General features: G+C 40.5%; 1 protein-coding gene across 1 annotated transcript; it reads left to right on the plus strand.

Moving 5' to 3' along the window:
* Positions 1 to 2,017: 2,017 nt before the first annotated feature.
* On the plus strand, positions 2,018 to 16,016 carry LOC133632459 (zinc finger protein OZF-like). Its single transcript, XM_062024877.1, has 3 exons — positions 2,018 to 2,640; positions 11,020 to 11,331; positions 11,488 to 16,016. The coding sequence occupies exons 1-3, from the start codon at positions 2,529 to 2,531 to the stop codon at positions 12,786 to 12,788; spliced, it is 1,725 nt and encodes a 574-aa protein (XP_061880861.1). The 5' UTR covers positions 2,018 to 2,528; the 3' UTR covers positions 12,789 to 16,016.
* Positions 16,017 to 19,022: the final 3,006 nt, after the last annotated feature.

A 19,022-nucleotide genomic window follows, 5' to 3' on the forward strand; every position in this document is an offset into this window, starting at 1 on the left:
TAAAAGTGACTGTGGAGCAAATTTTTGTATCAAAACATATCCTCTACATATTACCTAGACCAGTGTTTCTTAACCATAGGGTTATTGTTGGGCCACGAGCGCACCCTGGAGGACCGGCAAAAAAATTGGAAATTGGAATATGGATCGCAGCATTACTCACTCGTAATACACTTTCCCACCACTTGTGGCAGTAATGACAATATCAAACAAACAGAAGAAGTCTGGAGCTAAATAAAGTCTTAGGGAAGTTTCTCAAGCACAAAAGTTATGACTACAGTTGTAAAGCTGCATTTTCCTTTGCGCTTCAATTTTGTTGACAGTTTAGTTAAGAAACATATGTTTTATTATTTATCATTAATTCAGTTTATTTATTTTAGCACTACATAATTGTATGTAAATGTACATTCCGTTAGTCCTTTCTTATGGTAAATGGTAAATGGTAAATGGGTCGTACTTGTATAGCGCTTTTCTACCTTTTTAAGGAACTCAAAGCGCTTTGACACTATTTTCCACATTCACCCATTCACACACACACATTTACACATTCACACACTGATGGCGGGAGCTGCCATGCACAGCGCTAACCAGGCCCATCAGGAGCAAGGGTGAAGTGTCTTATGCATTGTATTTGGTTAGTGTTTATTTTTCTAATCAGCCTGACCTAAGCCGAATGTTTATGTGTTAAACAAATATAATCTTTGGTTTCATATCATTTGACAAGATTGTTAAACTGTAGGTAGGTTAGATATATTTATTGAATACGATTAAAATCACGAGTAAGATCACTAATTCAATATTTATAGGTGAGTGGGCCCGGGGCCCCTCTGTAGTGGAAAAGTTGAACCCTGAGGTCAAAAAGTTAAAGAGTAAAATCATCATAGGTCACCTTAAAGTGGTTATTAATCTGGACTTGGACTAACGTGACCCACATGCTTAAAAAATGGTTAAATGTGTTTTTATTGCAAACTTTGTTATTGTTTTTGCGCCACATTTATTTATATTTTTGTCACATTGTAGTTTTTTGTCGTTAGTTGGCACAATTGACAAAACGATCCAATGATTATAACGTTGTGTGGCGACTAAAATTCGAAAGATGGCTGAGATTTAAAAAAAAAAAAATCCCAGCCAGATGCTTATTACATAGATCAAAACGTGGAGATAAAAAGATAACATATGGTTACCACAACTTTAAAATGCACTGAAATTTGCACCAAATTAGACCCATCAAGGGTGATGGGTCAAATGCAGAGAAAAATTCCGCCACACCTAGTGTGTGTGTGACAATCATTAGTACTTTAACTTTAACTTAATTATTCATGACAAATTTGTGCTTTGTTTTAAAGATGTGGTATTTGGATTTACTCTGTATGAAAAAAAATTTGAAAAGGAATTTTACCTTTGCAACCTCATTATACTATTGGCTAACTTTTATATTCATAAATGTACGTTTCTCAATACCCGACCTGTTTTTTGGTGCCTTTAAAAAATAATTAGAACTCTATGTTAAAACACTCTCTACCTCTAACAACCAAAAAGCTGTGAAAACGATGATGCTGTGTTCCAAATTGAAATGATTTACTGAACTCGTGTGAGCCTATGGCTTTGCACTTTTATATACATATATACATATATATATATATATATATATATATATATATATATATATATATATATATATATATATATATATATATATATATATATATACATATATTTATAATTGGCCCTAGTGTGTGAATGTGAGTGTGAATGTTGTCTGTCTATCTGTGTTGGCCCTGCGATGAGGGGCAACTTGTCCAGGATGTACCCCGCCTTCCGCCCAAATGCAGCTGAGATAGGCTCTAGCACACACACATCTATATATATATATATATATATATATATATATATATATATATATATATATATATATATATATATATATATATTACATGGCGCTGATATGCGCTGTTTTTTTTTGTTGCTGTTTTTTTGTACTTATTTTGATTATTATTATTATTTCTCGATTGTTTGTAAATGTTGCAGTTTATAAATAAAGGTTTATAAAATTAAAAACAAAACAAACAAAAAATATATATAAAAAACGTCACTTCCCTATCTCCTCCGGAAGTCCCGCCTCCCAGCTAAAGTCATTGGCTAACACCCCGTAGCCAGCCGCTACGATATTATCAGTAGAACCACGAACCCATCCATCCATCCATTTTCTACCGTTTGAGAACCACGAACCGTTGTTTCAAAACAATGTTAAAATGCCTTTATTTTGAAGGGGGAAGCTGTCAAGTAAGGAACGGAAGTTGCTGACTTCTGGCGCGTGCGCAAACGTTCTACTTACATCAACGCGAAGACAAAGATGGCGGACTGAGTGTTCTGTGTGGGGTTCCAGGCTAGTGTCCGATTTACGGTCTCTAGCGTTATACATTCAGGCCAATATGGCTACGAATCTGGTCTTTTGTAAAGCTCACGTAATTCAAGTTGAGTTTAGAGCGATGGAGTGTGACCTAAAGTGAGGAATGACGACATAATAGAAGATGGACTATGCTAAGATGGCGACGTCTGGTAGAAGAGAACATGAAAGAGAATCAGCGCCAACAACTTCCAGCAAATCACCAACGGAGATAAAGACCAGGACTGTAAATAAAGGTGAGTGAGTTGCAGAGACGGCTTCAGGGTTGTTTTCTTGAGCAGTAGGCAAACTGGTGTGGATGAAAGTTCTAGAAGGGGGGAGGTGGAGGCAGGCCTTCAGAACCACAGTTCTGTGTCGACTGGTTAAATTGATCCAGATGTTCATTACTTGTTTACAATGAACCCAAGGAAATGTGGGTTTTGGTTGTTGGCAGCCCTTTGAGACACTCAATCAATCAATGTTTATTCATATAGCCCTAAATCACAAGTGTCTCAAAGGGCTGCACAAGCCACAACAACATCCTCGGTACAGAGCCCACATAAGGGCAAGGAAAAACTCACCCCAGTGGGACGTCGATGTGAATGACTATGAGAAACCTTGGAGAGGACCGCATATGTAGGCAACCCCCCTCCCCCATCTAGGGGAGACCGAAAGCAATGGATGTCGAGTGGGTCTGACATAATATTGTGAAAGTCCAGTCCATAGTGGCTCCAACATATCAGCGAAAGTCCAGTCCACAGTGGATCCAACATAATAGTGAGAGTCCAGTCCATAGTGGGGCCAGCAGGAAACCATCCCGAGCGGAGACGGGTCAGCAGCGCAGAGATGTCCCCAACCGATGCACAGGCAAGCGGTCCACCCCGGGTCCCGACTCTGGACAGACAGCACTTCATCCATGGCCACCGGACCTGTGTCCTCCCCCTCCACAAGGGAGAGGGGGGCAGAGGAGAAAAGAAAAGAAACGGCAGATCAACTGGTCTAAAAAGGGGGTCTATTTAAAGGCTAGAGTATACAAATTAGTTTTAAGATGGGACTTAAATGCTTCTACTGAGGTAGCATCTCTAACTGTTACCGGGAGGGCATTCCATAGTACTGGAGCCCAAATAGAAAACGCTCTATAGCCCGCAGACTTTTTTGGGCTCTGGGAATCACTAATAAGCCGGAGTTCTTTGAACGCAGATTTCTTGCCGGGACATATGGTACAATACAATCGGCAAGATAGGCTGGAGCTAGACCGTGTAGTGTTTTATACATAAGTAGTAAAACCTTAAAGTCACATCTTAAGTGCACAGGAAGCCAGTGTAGGTGAGCCAGTATAGGTATATATATATAGGTATATATGTTATAAAGCTATATACAGTATAGGCGTAATATGATCAAACTTTCTTGTTTTTGTCAAAAGTCTAGCAGCCGCATTTTGTACCAACTGTAATCTTTTAATGCTAGACATAGGGAGACCCGAAAATAATACGTTACAGTAATTGAGACGAGACGTAACAAACGCATGAATAATGATATCAGCGTCGCTAGTGGACAAAATGGAACACATTTTAGTGATATTACGGAGATAAAAGAAGGCCGCTTTAGTAACACTCTTAATGTGTGACTCAAATGAGAGAGTTGGGTCAAAGATAATACCCAGATTCTTTACCCTAAATCACTCGTGATTTAGGGCTATTTAAGTAAACATTGATTGATTGATTGTGTCACGTGTTCACATCCTCCTGTTTGCGGCCAGGTCCACACCGTGGAAAAATTGGGACGATAGACCAAAGAAAATATGAAGTGATGAAGCAGTAGTGGTTTTAGATGAGGGGTCGGAAACCCAAAACGTCAAAAGAGCCATATTGGAGCAAAAATACAAAAAAATGAATCTGTCTGGAGCCACAAAAAATGAAAAGCCGCATATAAGTGTTATAATGAAGGCAACTAGTAATGGGTTGATGAGGCGTCATGAAGCGTTTCGACACATTGCAAAACTGTATTGATACTGTGTCGATACTGTGTCACTAAATACTGACATCTGCTGGACGTTAAAAATCCCTATAGGCAACCTATGGACCGACTCAACTGACACTGATTTTATGACCTAGTATATACAATAATATAAACCGAGTCATTGTATTTCATTTAGGATTATTTCATATCTTCATTTAAATAAAAAAAATATTTTTATCTTTTTTAGATACAGTCAATAAATAATGTGAACATGTATCATAACATGGAAATCTAAGAGAACGTGTTGTGAATGAGGATGCTTGTGGACTGGGAATGTTTTTTTGTTTTTACACATGTTTATTAAAAAAAACAGTTTTTCCAACGTATTAAATTTTAGACGATTTCTCTTCTTAGTTATTATTTCTCCGGCTGACAGCATTGAGGAGGTGGATTTGTTAATGTACGACAATTCTGTCGTACAAATGCGACATTTAACCTGCAGAAAATATGAATAGTAAACTAAGAATCATTTTGAAGAGATTTTGAATTCTAATAGATCAAGTGGAAACTTTGAGAGAACAGGATGAAACGACAAGGAAATGAACACAAATACCTTTTTTCCCGATATATGATCAAAATATTCTCACACGGCGGAAATCTTACTTTTTGCCTGAGGGTGCTCCATGATCTCCGACGACGATAAATTACAAATGACCAACGACAGAAGTGCGGCGATTCTGTTGGCAGCAGCATCTCGTTGACAGATGTGCTTCCTTATAAACGCAGTTTGGCGCGCAGGCGTCAGTTCGACACAGTTCGCGTATCGGCCACGTGACCCAAACAGCTCATGATCGGTCACGTGACTTTCTAAAAGCGGTATACGCACCGACACAGGGTTTTGCTCTATGAGCTCGACGCATGCGCCGATGCATCGGTGTTGCCGGACCCATCACTTACATGATGTAAGTGTCTATATTAGTGTGTGTATGTTTTTGTTGTTGTTTTACTTTTGTAGCTGTGTGTAGAAGTGGCTGGTTGCATCAGCTCTGCTCTTTTAACCCTTGTGTAATGTTCATATTGTTGTTAACTCAGCCAGCGTTTGTGGGTCTGATGGACCCGTTGCATTTTGTGGCTTCTAATGCCTCACAATCAAACACTTTTATGTTAAAATACTGAACAGATGTTTACCTTATCCCAATAAACATCTGTTCCGGTGGAACAGGGGTTAGTGCATGTGCCTCACAATACGAAGATCCTGAGTTCAATCCCGGGCTCGGGATCTTTCTGTGTGAAGTTTGCATGTTCTCAACGTGACTGCGTGGGTTCCCTCCGGGTACTCCGGCTTCCTCCCACCTCCAAAGACATGCACCTGGGGATAGGTTGATTGGCGACACTAATTTGGCCCTAGTGTGTGAATGTGAGTGTGAATGTTGTCTGTCTATCTGTGTTGGCCCTGTGATGAGATGGCGACTTGTCCAGGGTGTACCTCGCCTTCCGCCAGAATGCAGCTGAGTAAGGCTCCAGCCCCCCCCGAAAGGGACAAGCGGTAGTAAATGGATGGATGGATCTTGGGTTTTACTTCCAACTGTTGAAAAAATCTCCGGGCACAAAGCCGTGTGCTGTGGCTGAATATGAGGCTCTTTCTCGGGGTAAAATGAGGAGCAAAGAGCACGGAGGTCGCTCAACATTAGGATAGTCAAGGTCTCGTATTTTAACACAAGTTTACATCACTACTGTCACCCCAGCGGTACATATCTGGTTTTAGATCTTTTAAATGAATAAATTAGGGCTGAAACAACTAATCGATTAAAATCGATTATAAAAATAGTTGGCGATTAATTTAGTCATCGATTCGTTGGATCTATGCTATGCGCATGCGCAGAGGCAATTTTTTTTATTTATTTTTTTAAATTTAATTTATTTTAATGTTTTATTTTTTTTTATAAACCTTTATTTATAAACTGCAACATGTACAAACAGCTGAGAAACAATAATCAAAATAAGTATGGTGCCTGTATGCTGGGTTTTTTTCCAATAAAATACTGGAAGGGATAGAAATGTAGTTTGTCTCTTTTATCCGATTATTAATCGATTAATCGAAGTAATAATCGACAGATTAAGCCGTTATCAAATTAATCGTTAGTTGCAGCCCTAGAATAAATTAAGCTATACTTACATTTTAGTGTCGCTTTTTCCACTCTGCATAACGCCGGCATGTTGAAAATACGGTATGTTATGCTCTTTATTGTCATTGCACAATGAAATTTCATGTTCACCACAAACCCGTTCAAGATTAGACAAACATTGTACAGATAGACAGAACAGGAACGGTGATGGGTCGCCACTACGGCGCTCTGTAAAAGGTGGAAAAAAAGGTAGACGCTGGGGGTGGATGAATAAAAAAAGTCGATCTTAGACTGTGCTCCTTTGGGGGAGAAGGCACAGACTGGGGCCGAGAAAAAAACTTGATAGCCGATAAGCACACAAACGTTTTACACAGAAACCACAAGACTTGCAACAGGAGGGAGCGGCGGCAGGCATCCTGTCCGAAGCTGCCAGCCACTAGGGCGCCGCTTCATTGTCCTTCATACCACGTGGGGTTAAGCGGTGGGGGTATGTGTGCATATGTTGCTGTGGTCCATAGTGCTCTTCATATGTTAAGTCTGTAGGCCTGGAGTCGCTCCGCAAGCGATGGCAAAGGAACTGAGTTGATCTTTCCAGGTGTTGTTGACAGAGAGGAGAAATATTTTTTCAGAGCTAGGCGGGCAAAGGATCTTGGGATATGAAAGGAAGCGAAGGATACACCACATGCTTGTTGCCAACGGGGGAAAAGGACACATTTGTTGGCCGAATTTGAAGGACACTTGGAGAGTTTTGAATTTGCACAGCCTTCGCGCACCGCGATGACGTCAGCACCCCATAAATGCGCACTGCGAAGGGTGCAGCCACCGAATTGGGACCCAGCTGGTGCTGTAGTAGGTCTGGTGTCCCTTTATTAACTGTCTCCCGGATCCCATACAAAGGTTCTTGCCAACAGTAGATAGCCCATTACTACGTCCTCCTCTCTGGGATGGAGTGTCCTTCTCTGGGGGTGTCAAAACAATCTTCAAGCACATCAAAACATTTCTTCCACGCAGTTTTTTTCCCCCAAGATGAAACAATTTCAATTTCACATAGCTATCAGCCTTTTTTGTTCTTTTAAAGAAGTGTGGGGTAACCTGCCCAACACTTCTACTGGGTGTGCCGATTATTCTGCCCCATGCTTACTCAGTCTTATACATACAAAGGTAGCTTGGAGACTGTCTCACCTTAGATAGGTACCGCCTTCCCGCTGCTGGACCCGACTGCTGCTGTCGCTGACTTTGGGTCGCCGGCCGAACAGTTGAAGGCGCTGCTGATGAAGCCATGTCGGTCTTCTCCGATGTGTCAGGTGTGCTTCAGGAACAAGGAGCAGGAAGAAGTGGTCAGACATGCTTAGGACGCTCTCGTAGACTCTCTTCAGAGTAGAGTCAAAATTGGTCCAAAGTATTTCTCACCTTGAGTCGGGCACTGTACATAGTGCATAAAACTGGGGAGCACATTAATCAAGCAGGCTTTGTTAAAGCTCCAGTCCTCCAGTGTGTTGATGCACAGCCCTCCCTCTCTGCTCTTACCAGAGTTTTTGATCCGACCAAAGCGGTGCAGGCTGTGGCCTGTCAGCTATGACGTGATTGAGCGGGTGTAGCTGCGATTCTGTAATGATTCTCGCACGACTGTCCCGAAGCATGTTGTTGCTCGCCAACCATAGTTCCAGTTTGCCTGTTTTGTGTACAATGGACTTGGCGTTGATTCGGAAGATGCTCAGAATCGGTGGCCTGTGTGGTATTCGCGCTAGCCTGCAACCACTCTTTCTCTCTCATTAATTTTACCCAAATATGTTTTGATATCTGACGGGGTATTTATTTGAGTTCTCTGACCTGCAGACAGACTGCAGGTAATAACAGGCAGTCTGATTAGTCCGATTTCTCAAATGGTTCGATTTGTTTACGTATTTTCACTCCTACGTGTGAAGTCCCAGTGTCCGTGCACGCTCTCTAATGCGACTATCGGTCATACGCCGCTTACTTCCTTTCAGCATGGATAAATGTATTGCTTTCCCGGTGACCTACGACGTCACACCATGTCCTGGGCATGACGTTAAAGTGCATCCGGCAGTGGAGGCTCCTCTATGGGGTCTTGGGGCACTAGGAGGTTAACCCCTTTACTACTGTTACCCCAGGTGGCCCTTGGCAAAGGCCTAGTACCTGACTGCCCCCTAGCCAGGGATACGGTGAAGACCTCAACGGCGGAGCAGGCAGAAGACGGTAGATTTAACAACTACCACAACGGCTGCGATGGCGAAAGAAGGCTGCAGCAGAAAAGGGTCCCCAGTCGTCTTGGACTCCATGCCACTGGACCCTGACTCGATTCTGTCAAGGATCACAAAATCACGCACAGGCATCCTCCATAAAGGGATACACCCCTACCAGGAGGATCATCATACTCGTTCGAGTGACCGCCGATGATGATGATGACGACGTCACACCAAAACAAGATATTTTTGGTTCGGTCCTTGTTGTGCTTGATGTCGGCTGTAATATTGGCACAGATAACAAATATTACGTCTCTAATGCTGATGTTAAATAGTAGACTGCAACAAGAAATGATCTTACATGGCACTCAGAACATGACACCACCACAGGAGTTGCCGGATTGGAGGGCGCAGGTCCGAAGCTAGGACTGGTAGACTGGGAGAGATTTAGAGAGTTGCTTTGAAGGAATTTTTGGATGGAGAATGGAAAGAAAACTTTGGAATGCTTCAAAGTGTATTCAATAAGCGCTGTGACTTCGTTGAAGGAGTTTTAAATTCAAAGGATAAGACTGTTTGTGCCTGCTTCTAAAGATCCCAAAAACTTGTTTTAAGACCTTGTGGAGACCTGGCATTCCAAGCTTTAGCTCCCAGGCTCTGGAACAATTTGCACCAGTCCCTCCGTGATCTTGACTGTGTTGACACTTTTAAGAAACATTTGAAAACTTCTCTTTTTAGCAAAGCTTTTAGTTAATGCACTTTTTAACTATCGATTTTAGTCCACTTTGTACCTTTTTTATTATGTTGCCCCTGTCGTTTTAAGTGCATTGTTGTTTTACTTCACCTATGTTTTGTACAGCGCTTTGTGATTTTATCTGTGAAAAGCGCTTTATAAATAAAATGTACTTACTTACTTACTTCAGATTGAGTTTTGCTAACTTCAAACTTGCTATTTGTTGTGTACAAGTTTGCCAGTTGTGCGGAATACAGAGTTATTGCTAACCAGGTTGGAGTGCACTAATGCAGCGTGGAAAGGTTTGTGTACGCTTTCTTCTTTGCCTTGTAATATTCCTGTTTCATTATCTTACGTCCCACTTGTCGGGAGTCCCAATGAAGCCGCAGTCTCGTACATTTCCTTCGCTACCTTTTTGAAACATATCTCGGTTTCTTTTCTTCTCCCATCGATGCTCTTCAAAATGTTCTGTTCTTTAAATTCGTTAAGCAGATAAACGGTCTCCTCTTCATTACAATCCTTGCTTTTCTTGCTTATTTCTTATTGAACGGGATCCGCTTCCGGGTTATATCCCGCGGGTTCAGACTGGCGCAGGTCCTCTCCGCCGGCACACACCCACTCGAGAGACCTAGTTTCCAATCCCATAATCCAGTTGTGTTAGTTTGACTTTTCAAACACCAAACACAATTGGATTAAAGTGTTTCCATGGGTTGTAGGATGCTTATTTAGAGACAAACTATTTGAGAAATCTGACTAATTTAGTGCATGGACACACACTGAATGTTTAAGCAACGTCATTTGGTGATAAATTAACCATGTTTGTTGCGACCGTTTCCTTAAACAACAACAACTCAAAACTCTGTCCCACTGTTTACTGGCGTTTGTTGTGTTTAATGAAAGAAGAGGCAGGCAGGGAATTTGGAGACACTTTTTACTGTTTTACAAATTAGACAATATCACTAGTTTTGTTTCAGGTAAAATGGTGAGTATTGAGGCAAATGATTATGATAATTATTATTATTACATAGTAGTATTAGTAGTAGTAGTAGTAGTGGGGTGGTACTTCGGTCAGAAAACGGTAAGAAAATGGTAAAAAAAAATAATATGGTGTCAGTTTTTTAGATAATTTTTTATTTATTCTTATTTATTTATTTATAAATATTGTTTAGCTAGATTACCATGTTTGGCAATGTTTGCTTTCAAACATTTTCAAAATAAGAAAATTTTCTGGATGCTAATACATGTCACCAAAGACGCTTTCTTGCACGACAATTACTAAGCTTTTAGTTTCTGCTAGAAAAATCAACAACAAGTATACGATAGATTGGACCAACTATCACAATATTTATTACTAGGACTTAAAATGACGTTAGCTTATTTATACAATCAGAGGTTTTGTTAGTCATATTTAGGCATAGCAACCATAACATAACTTAAAATAACACAAAATATATGATCTCTTGTCCTTAGTTTACGTTCCGTTCTGCTCTCAAACACTAACTATAGAGTGAAGAATAAACCTGATTGCATTACAAAAAGTTCTCAAACAAATCAAGTGTTCAAACAAACCTTTTATGAAGTGATCGCTGCAGACATTGTGTTGTTTGTGTCCTGCAGACGTCCAGCAGCTGATTGGTCATCAAGAAGAACTTCTCACTCAGTCAGGAGGGAGCTCCACTTTGAAGCCGGAGACTCCACAGCCACCCCACATTAAAAAGGAAGAGGAGGAACTCTGGATCACTCAGGAGGGAGAGTGTCTTCTAGGACCGCATGAGGCTGATCTCACCAAGTTGCCACTGACTATTGTCTCTGTGAAGATTGAAGATGATGAAGACAAACCACAAGTAGACAACCCCTTAGCTCCACTATCAGATAGTGAAGCTGAAGACGAGGTTGGACAACATTTACGCAGCGATACAGACTGTGAAGGTGATATGAGGACTCACACTGACAACAAATACTCTTAATTCTTTAAAAAGAAGAGACATACACATAATGACACATACAGGAGAAAGTGTAGTGAAATCAAGGAGAAACATCTCTTGGATCATGTTTGAGCTAATAAAATGTGTTTGTGTCCTGCAGACGTCCAGCAGCAGTTTGGTCATCCAGAAGAACTTCCCCATCAGTCAAGACGGAGCTCCACTTTGAAGCAGGAGACTCCACAACCACCCCACATTAAAAAGGAAGAGGAGGAACTCTGGATCACTCAGGAGGGAGAGTGTCTTCTAGGACCGCCGGAAGATGATCTCACCAAGTTGCCACTGACTGTTGTCTTTGTAAAGACTGAAGATGATGAAGAGAAACCACAACCAGACAACGACATAGCTCCACTGTCAGATTGTGAGGCTGAAGACAAGGTTGAAGAACCATTGAGCAGTGGTACAGACTGTGAAGGTGATTTTATCACTCAAACTAACAACAAACACTTTGAATGCTCTAAAAAGAAAAAAGGTAAAAAACGTTTGAGCAGCTCAGTTTGGGCTAAAAGCTTTTCTAAACAGAGCAATTTGACTGAATACATAAGAACACACACAGTGGAAAAAACATTTACCTGTACGGTTTGTGGTAAAAGCTTTTCCCGAAACAGCTTTTTGACTGCACACATGAGAACACACACAGGAGAAAAACCATTTAACTGCTCAGTTTGCTGTAAAAGCTTTTCTATGAAGTGCAGTTTGACTGAACACATGAGAACACACACGGGAGAAAAACCATTTAACTGTTCCGTTTGTGCTAAATTATTTACTAGCAAAAGCAATTTGACTCAACACATGAGAACCCACACAGCAGAAAAACCATTTAGTTGTTTAGTTTGTGGTAAAAGCTTCCCCCAAAACGGATACTTGGCTGCACATATGAGAACACACACAGGAGAAAAACCATTTAACTGTTCAGTTTGTGGTAAAAGCTTTTCCATGAAGTGTAGTTTGACTGATCACATGAGAACACACACAGGAGAAAAACCATTTAACTGTTTAGTTTGTGCTAAATGTTTTTCTAGCAAGAGCAATTTGACTCAACACATGAGCATACACACAGGAGAAAAACGATTTAGTTGTTCAGTGTGTGCTAAAAGATTTCCCCAAAACAGCTATTTGACTGCGCACATGAGAACGCACACAGGAGAAAGACCATTTAACTGCTCGGTATGTGATAAAAGCTTTTCTCAAAAGAGAAATTTGATTCAACATATGATAACACACACTGGGCAAAAACCATTCAATTGCTCAGTTTGTAGTAAAACCTTTTCTCAAAAGATCAGATTTACTCAACACTTGAGAACACACACTGGAGAAAAACCCTTCAATTGTTCAGTTTGTGTCAAAAGCTTTTTTACCAGACAGGGTTTGACTAAACATAAAATGAAACACGATGGAGAATGAACATTTAGTTCTGCAGTTTGCAGTAAAATAATCATTTTTAATGCAGATGCTTTAGGACACATAAGAACACACACGGGAGAATACCCAATCAGTTGTTTAGTTTGTGGTGTATTGCTGATATGTGGCGACATCCTTCCGAACCCAGGACCTCATCAAGATAAGCCCAAGTTTCTTACACATACATCAAAATATTGAGGTGAGAAGTTATTCTATGGTGTGAAAAAGTGTTTTCCCCCTTTCTGATTTCTTGTTTTTTTTATTGCATATTGGTCACACTTAAATGTTTCAGATAATCAAACCAATTGGAATTTTAGTCAAAGTCTAGTAAATGAACACAAATGTTGTTTTTAGATGAAGGTTTCTATTGTTAAAGAGGAAAACAAATTCAAACCTCAATGGCCTTGTGAGAAAAAGTGATTGCCCCTAACTGTGGTTTATCACACCTGAGTTCAGTTTCTCTTGCCACACCCGGGCCTGATTACTGCCACGCCGGTTCTCTACCCAGAAATCACTTAATAGGACAAAGTGAAGTAGACCAGAAGCTAGACATCCTGCTGAGATCTAAAGGAATTCAGGAACAAATGACGTAGAATGTAATTGAGATCAATCATCTGGGAAAAAGGTAATAAAACCAATTCTAAAACTTTGGGACTTCAGCAAACCACGGCAAGAGCCATTATCCTCAAATAGAGGAAACGTGGGACTGCAGTAAACCTTCCCGGAAGTGTCCGGCCAACCAAAATTACCCCAAGAGCACAGTAAAGACCCAAAGGAAACCAGGACACCATATAAAGAACTGCAGGCCTCCATTGCCTTATTTAAGGTCCGTGTTCTTGGTTCCGCCATAAGAAAGACATTGGGCGAAAACGGCCTGCATGGCAGAGTTCCAATACAAAAACCACTGCTGACCCAATGGAACATCTCAATCTTGCCAGAAAACATCATGATAATCCCAAAGATTTGGGGGAAATCCCTTTGTGGTCTGGAAGGTGTGTCTCCCGTTACATCTGGCCTGAACAGATGTAACGGATGTAACACAGTATTATAGAAAAAGAACCTCATACCAACAGTCAAACATGGTGGTGGTGTGGCAGTCTGTGGCTTCAGGACCCGAACGGCTTGCCATGATCGATGCAACCATGAATTCCGCTCTCTATCAAAAAATCCTGAAAGGAGAATGTCCGGCAGTATGTTTGTGACGTCAATCTGGAGCGCACTTGGGTTCTGCAGCAGAACAACGATCAAAACACACCAGCAAGTCCACCTCTGAATGGCTGAAGTTGAACAAAATGAAGACTTTGGAATTGCCTGGTCAAAGTTCTGACCTGAACGATTGCACGAAGTAAAATTCCTAGTTTGTGAACCTGTTCTCAAACAATGGCAATAAAAACTATTCTGATTCCGATTCTGAATCCTAGTGAGATTCTGTGACACGCCCTTCAAAAGGTGGTTCGTGCTCAAAAACCCTTCGGTGTTGCTGAATTAAAACAATTCTACAAAGTAGAGTGTGCCAAAATTCTAAGAGACTCATTGTAAGTTATCACTAGGGGTGTGACTATTCGTTTTAACTATTCGATTCAAAATTTGAGGTTGCCAAAACGATTCAGGGACGATAATAATTTTTTTTTTAGAACGATACGATCCAAAATGATTCAGTGAGTTGAAATCGACTCAGTAAGTTATTGGCAAAACATTATTTTAGCAAAAGGTGTGACTGGACACTGCAGACGAAAGTTCCTATATTCCTGTTATTCCTTGTAAGGGAATTGTGTATAAATGAATATGTCAGGGTTGGTCAAAAGATAGGCCTCATGCAGAGTAGGGACTAGTCCGGCAGGCTTTTATTTTGAAAGCTTCCTTTCACCTCCCGAGTCATGGCAATTCAGCATAGGCTATAACTAGACTAGTCGGCGAAAAAGCTTCCACAAAAAGAAACAACCGAAAATCACTCCAAAAGGAGGAAACACAAAAACAATAACAAACTATACTTGGCACCAGATATATTCTATGAAATTTATTATAAACAAAAAACGCTCCAACAGGAGGGAGAAACAATGGCTATGAAACTTCTACACTGTCTCTAATCTAAAAAAGGTTAACAAAAAATGTCACTCCAAAAATTTAGGAAAAGGAAGAACTGTAAGAAAAAACTGAAAACTCACCACTTCGGCTGTAAAACGAAATAACACAAAATCACTCTGCTGAGGACGAGAAAAAGAAAACTCAAAATATCAACGAAGGAATTCAGGATCAAGATTTTTAAACACAAGGCAAGGCATGGACAGGAATCTAGAGAGGCACGAACAAACGAGACAATCTGGCACAGAACAAAGGAAGGCGTGGGCTTATAAAACACATGAGGGTAATGGGGAACAGGTGGAAACAATCAGGGATCAGGGATGACGTCAGACTGCTGACACAAAAGGAAGGGCAAGTGACCTGAAACGAGAGGAGTTGCTTTTCAAACTTAAACATGCAATTCACAAGACAGAAAAAACCAAGACAAGACATCCATCACCGCGGTGTGACAGAATTATGGATGCCAACAAGCAAGTAAACAAGAATTAATAGCCATTGCATTCACATCTTATTTGAATAAAGTGCAGCCAACACTTTAGGTTGAAACGACAAGAAGAAACATTTTCTGCTCACATTTTCAATATTCAAGAAATGTTCAATACAAGTACACTAACCAACATTTTAACATTTAGATTTACCTGCTATTTTTGCTGTCGTCGTTTAACATAAATAAATACAATATTAATTTCAAAAATGAAATGCAACCGACTTCTCTTCAGGTTGAATGGGCAGTAGGTTTACCTCAGAAATTAAATGCAACCAAATATTCTCAGGTTAAACTGGCAGTGGTTTGACCTGCCACTACTCACGTCAATAAACACGGAGCCTCATAAAGATGTAACGTAAGTGACAGCGCACAAGTTTCGTGAGGAACAAAGTTAGAAAAGAACTAAAGTGTGACCACTTTTTCGGTCACAAATAACGTTTTTTGTTTTTTTTTACTTTTTCAAGAACACTAATATACTATGTTTACTACACTGTTTTTAAACCTTCCGCCTCAGCTTGGTCCGTGGCATGCTTTGTGGCTTAAAGTTGTGTTGTGCCTTTATATTATTGTGTGGTGACGTTTGTATTTGTCGTGGCTTTTGCAGTCGTGCGGTAGCTGAAAGTTGTTGAGTTGTAATGTTTTAAACCCGAAACCAGTGAAGTTGGCACGTTGTGTAAATGGTAAATGAAAACAGAATACAATGATTTGCAAATCCTTTTCAACTTATATTCAATTGAATAGACTGCAAAGACAAGATATTTCATGTTCCAACTGACAAATTTAATTTTTTTTTGCAAATAATCAATAATTTAGAATTTAATGGCAGCAACACATTGCAAAAAAGTTGTCACAGGGGCATTTTTACCACTGTGTTACATGGCCTTTCCTTTTAACAACACTCAGTAAACGTTTCGGAACTGAGGAGACACATTTTTGAAGCTTTTTCAGTGGAATTATTTCCCATTCTTGCTTGATGTACAGCTTAAGTTGTTCTTCAGTCCGGGGTCTCCGTTGTGCTATTTTAGGCTTCATAATGCGCCACACATTTTCAATGGGAAACAGGTCTGGACTACAGGCAGGCCAGTCCAGGACCCACACTCTTTTACTACAAAGCCACGCTGTTGTAACGTGCAGAATGTGGCTTGGCATTGTCTTGCTGAAATAAGCAGGGGCGTCCATGAAAAAGACATTGCTTGGATGGCAACATATGTTGCTCCAAAACCTGTATGTACCTTTCAGCATTAATGGTGCCTTCACAGATGTGTAAGTTACCCATGTCTTGGGCACTAATACACCCCCATACCATCACAGATGCTGGCTTGTCAACTTTGCGCCTATAACAGTCCGGATGGTTCTTTTCCTCTTTGGTCCGGAGGACACAACTTCCACAGTTCCCAAAAACAATTTGAAATGTGGACTCGTCAGACCACAGAACACTTTTCCACTATGCATCAGTCCATCTTAGATGAGCTCGGGCCTAGCGAAGCCAGTAGCGTTTCTGGGTGTTGTTGATAAATGGCTTTCGCTTAGCACAGTAGAGCTTTAACTTGCACTTACTGATGTAGCGACGAACTGTAGTTACTGACAGTAGTTTTCTGAAGTGTTCCTGAGCCCATGTGGTGATATCCTTTACACACTGATGTCGCTTTTTAATGCTGTACCGCCTGAGAGATTGAAGGTCTGTAATATCATCGCTTACGTGCAGTGATTTCTCAAGATTCTCTGAACCATTTGATGATAATGCAGACCGTAGATGGTGTAATCCCTAAATTCCTTGCAATAGCTGGTTGAGAAATGTTGTTCTTAAACTGTTGGACAATTTGATCACGCATTTGTTCACAAAGTGGTGACCCTCGCCCCATCCTTGTTTGTGAATGACTGAACATTTCATGGAAGCTGCTTTTATACCCAATCATGGCACCCACCTGTTCCCAATTAGCCTGTTCACCAGCGGGATGTTCCAAACAAGTGTTTGATGAGCATTCCTCAACTTTCTCAGTCTTTTTTGCCGCTTGTGCCAGCTTTTTTGAAACACGTTGCAGGCATCAAATTCCAAATGAGCTAATATTTGCAAAAAATAACAAAGTTTACCAGTTCAAACGTTAAGTATCTTGTCTTTGCAGTCTATTCAATTAAATATAAGTTGAAAAGGATTTGCAAATCATTGTATTCTGTTATTATTTATGATTTACACAACGTGCCAACTTCACTGGTTTTGGGGTTTGTATATTGTCTTGCGGTGTTGGTGTTTGTTAGGACCTTTCTCAGCCACCGTAGCTACAGTATCAGCCATTTTTGTTTTAACGACATCACAAACAGACTTCTCGTTTAACGTCTTTATCATTGAAAGTGCTTAACTTCATATAAAGTCCAAGTCTTAAATCCAATGTTTTCCTTTTTCTAGTATGGCTAGAACCGACCAATTCCCTTCTAAAAACCATCTTGGATCAATATCTATCTTCCAGAAGGGCAACTCGCCGAGCACAGATCAACATACTTGAAACTTAGGAATATCTATCGATATATCAATCAATCGTTACACCCCTGGACGCTTGTGTCAGGTTCAAACACTGATGACATCTATTAAACAAGACAAGAAGTAAGGAATTAAACAGAGACAGAATTAAATTTGGCTCATTTGAGGAGAGACGTCTGGACTGTAGTCTCACTACGCTCCGCCGAAAGATTGTACGCCTCCTCTTTTATTTGGACTTTCCCTGATTACATGGCAACAGCTGTTTCTAAGGGACGGGGGTCGTAAACAGCCATCACCTTTGATTACAAACGGTTCAAAGAAAAGGTCGTAAAAGAGTTCAAAGAAGAGGTCGCCTTGAGGGGAGTCTGGTCCTGCTTCCTCTCCGCTTTGTAGTTCTCGGGTCAAGACAATATCCTTCTGTTGATTACAATACATCAAAGAAACCGAACACCTTCATGTTGCTTCCCATCCTACACAGTGGAGTTTTACAAGCCGCCTTCTTGGTAGGATCAAAGACAGCTTTTGTCTTCTCGCCGGGAACTCATGGCAACACAAAAGTGTTGTGATAACTTAGACACAATTATTCTGACAGCTTGGTTGCTGCAAAGAGCGGCTCAACCACTCGTTAGGTTTAGGTGGAAATCCCTTTTTCACACAGGGCCATGGAGGTTTGGATTTTTTTTCTCCCTTAATAATAAAAAATAAACTGCATTTTGTGTTCACTTGTGTTGTCTTTGACTATTATTTAAATGTGTTTAATCTGAAACATTGTTGTGTGACAAACATGCAAAAAAATAAGAAATCTGGAAGGAGGCAACACTTTCTTCCACCACTGTATATTGTGTATATTATTGTTGTTGTTGTTATTAGTGTGATGCTGCTTCTGTGTGGTCAACTTAATGGAGAATTTGTTAGCCACCCTTGTTATTAAGCACAACACTGATTTATATATTGTGTTAAATTATTCAAAAACAGATGTAATTTACAGCCAGTGTGGCTGCACGAGTACTTTTCCACGTCATTTTTACAGCTTTGGCTGTAAAAAAAGATGTTTACCATAGGGAGATTGGTAGTAAATCAACACGCTCCCAGTTGTGTGTGCACGTGTATGCAGTGCACTCAACTTTTTCCTGTGAACAAAAACTATCCTTTCAGTGTGTATTTTATTACAGACACCAGATGTTTTTTTTAT

This window comes from Entelurus aequoreus, linkage group LG17, assembly GCF_033978785.1.
Source record: "Entelurus aequoreus isolate RoL-2023_Sb linkage group LG17, RoL_Eaeq_v1.1, whole genome shotgun sequence".
NCBI classification, from domain to species: Eukaryota; Metazoa; Chordata; class Actinopteri; order Syngnathiformes; family Syngnathidae; genus Entelurus; species Entelurus aequoreus.

Coding starts and splice junctions, on each gene's coding strand:
- LOC133632459 (XM_062024877.1), top strand. CDS start 2,529: ATGGACTATGCTAAGATGGCGACGTCTGGTAGAAGAGAACATGAAAGA. Junction 2,641..11,019: donor GACCAGGACTGTAAATAAAG/GTGAGTGAGTTG, acceptor TGTGTCCTGCAG/ACGTCCAGCAGCTGATTGGT. Junction 11,332..11,487: donor CAGCGATACAGACTGTGAAG/GTGATATGAGGA, acceptor TGTGTCCTGCAG/ACGTCCAGCAGCAGTTTGGT.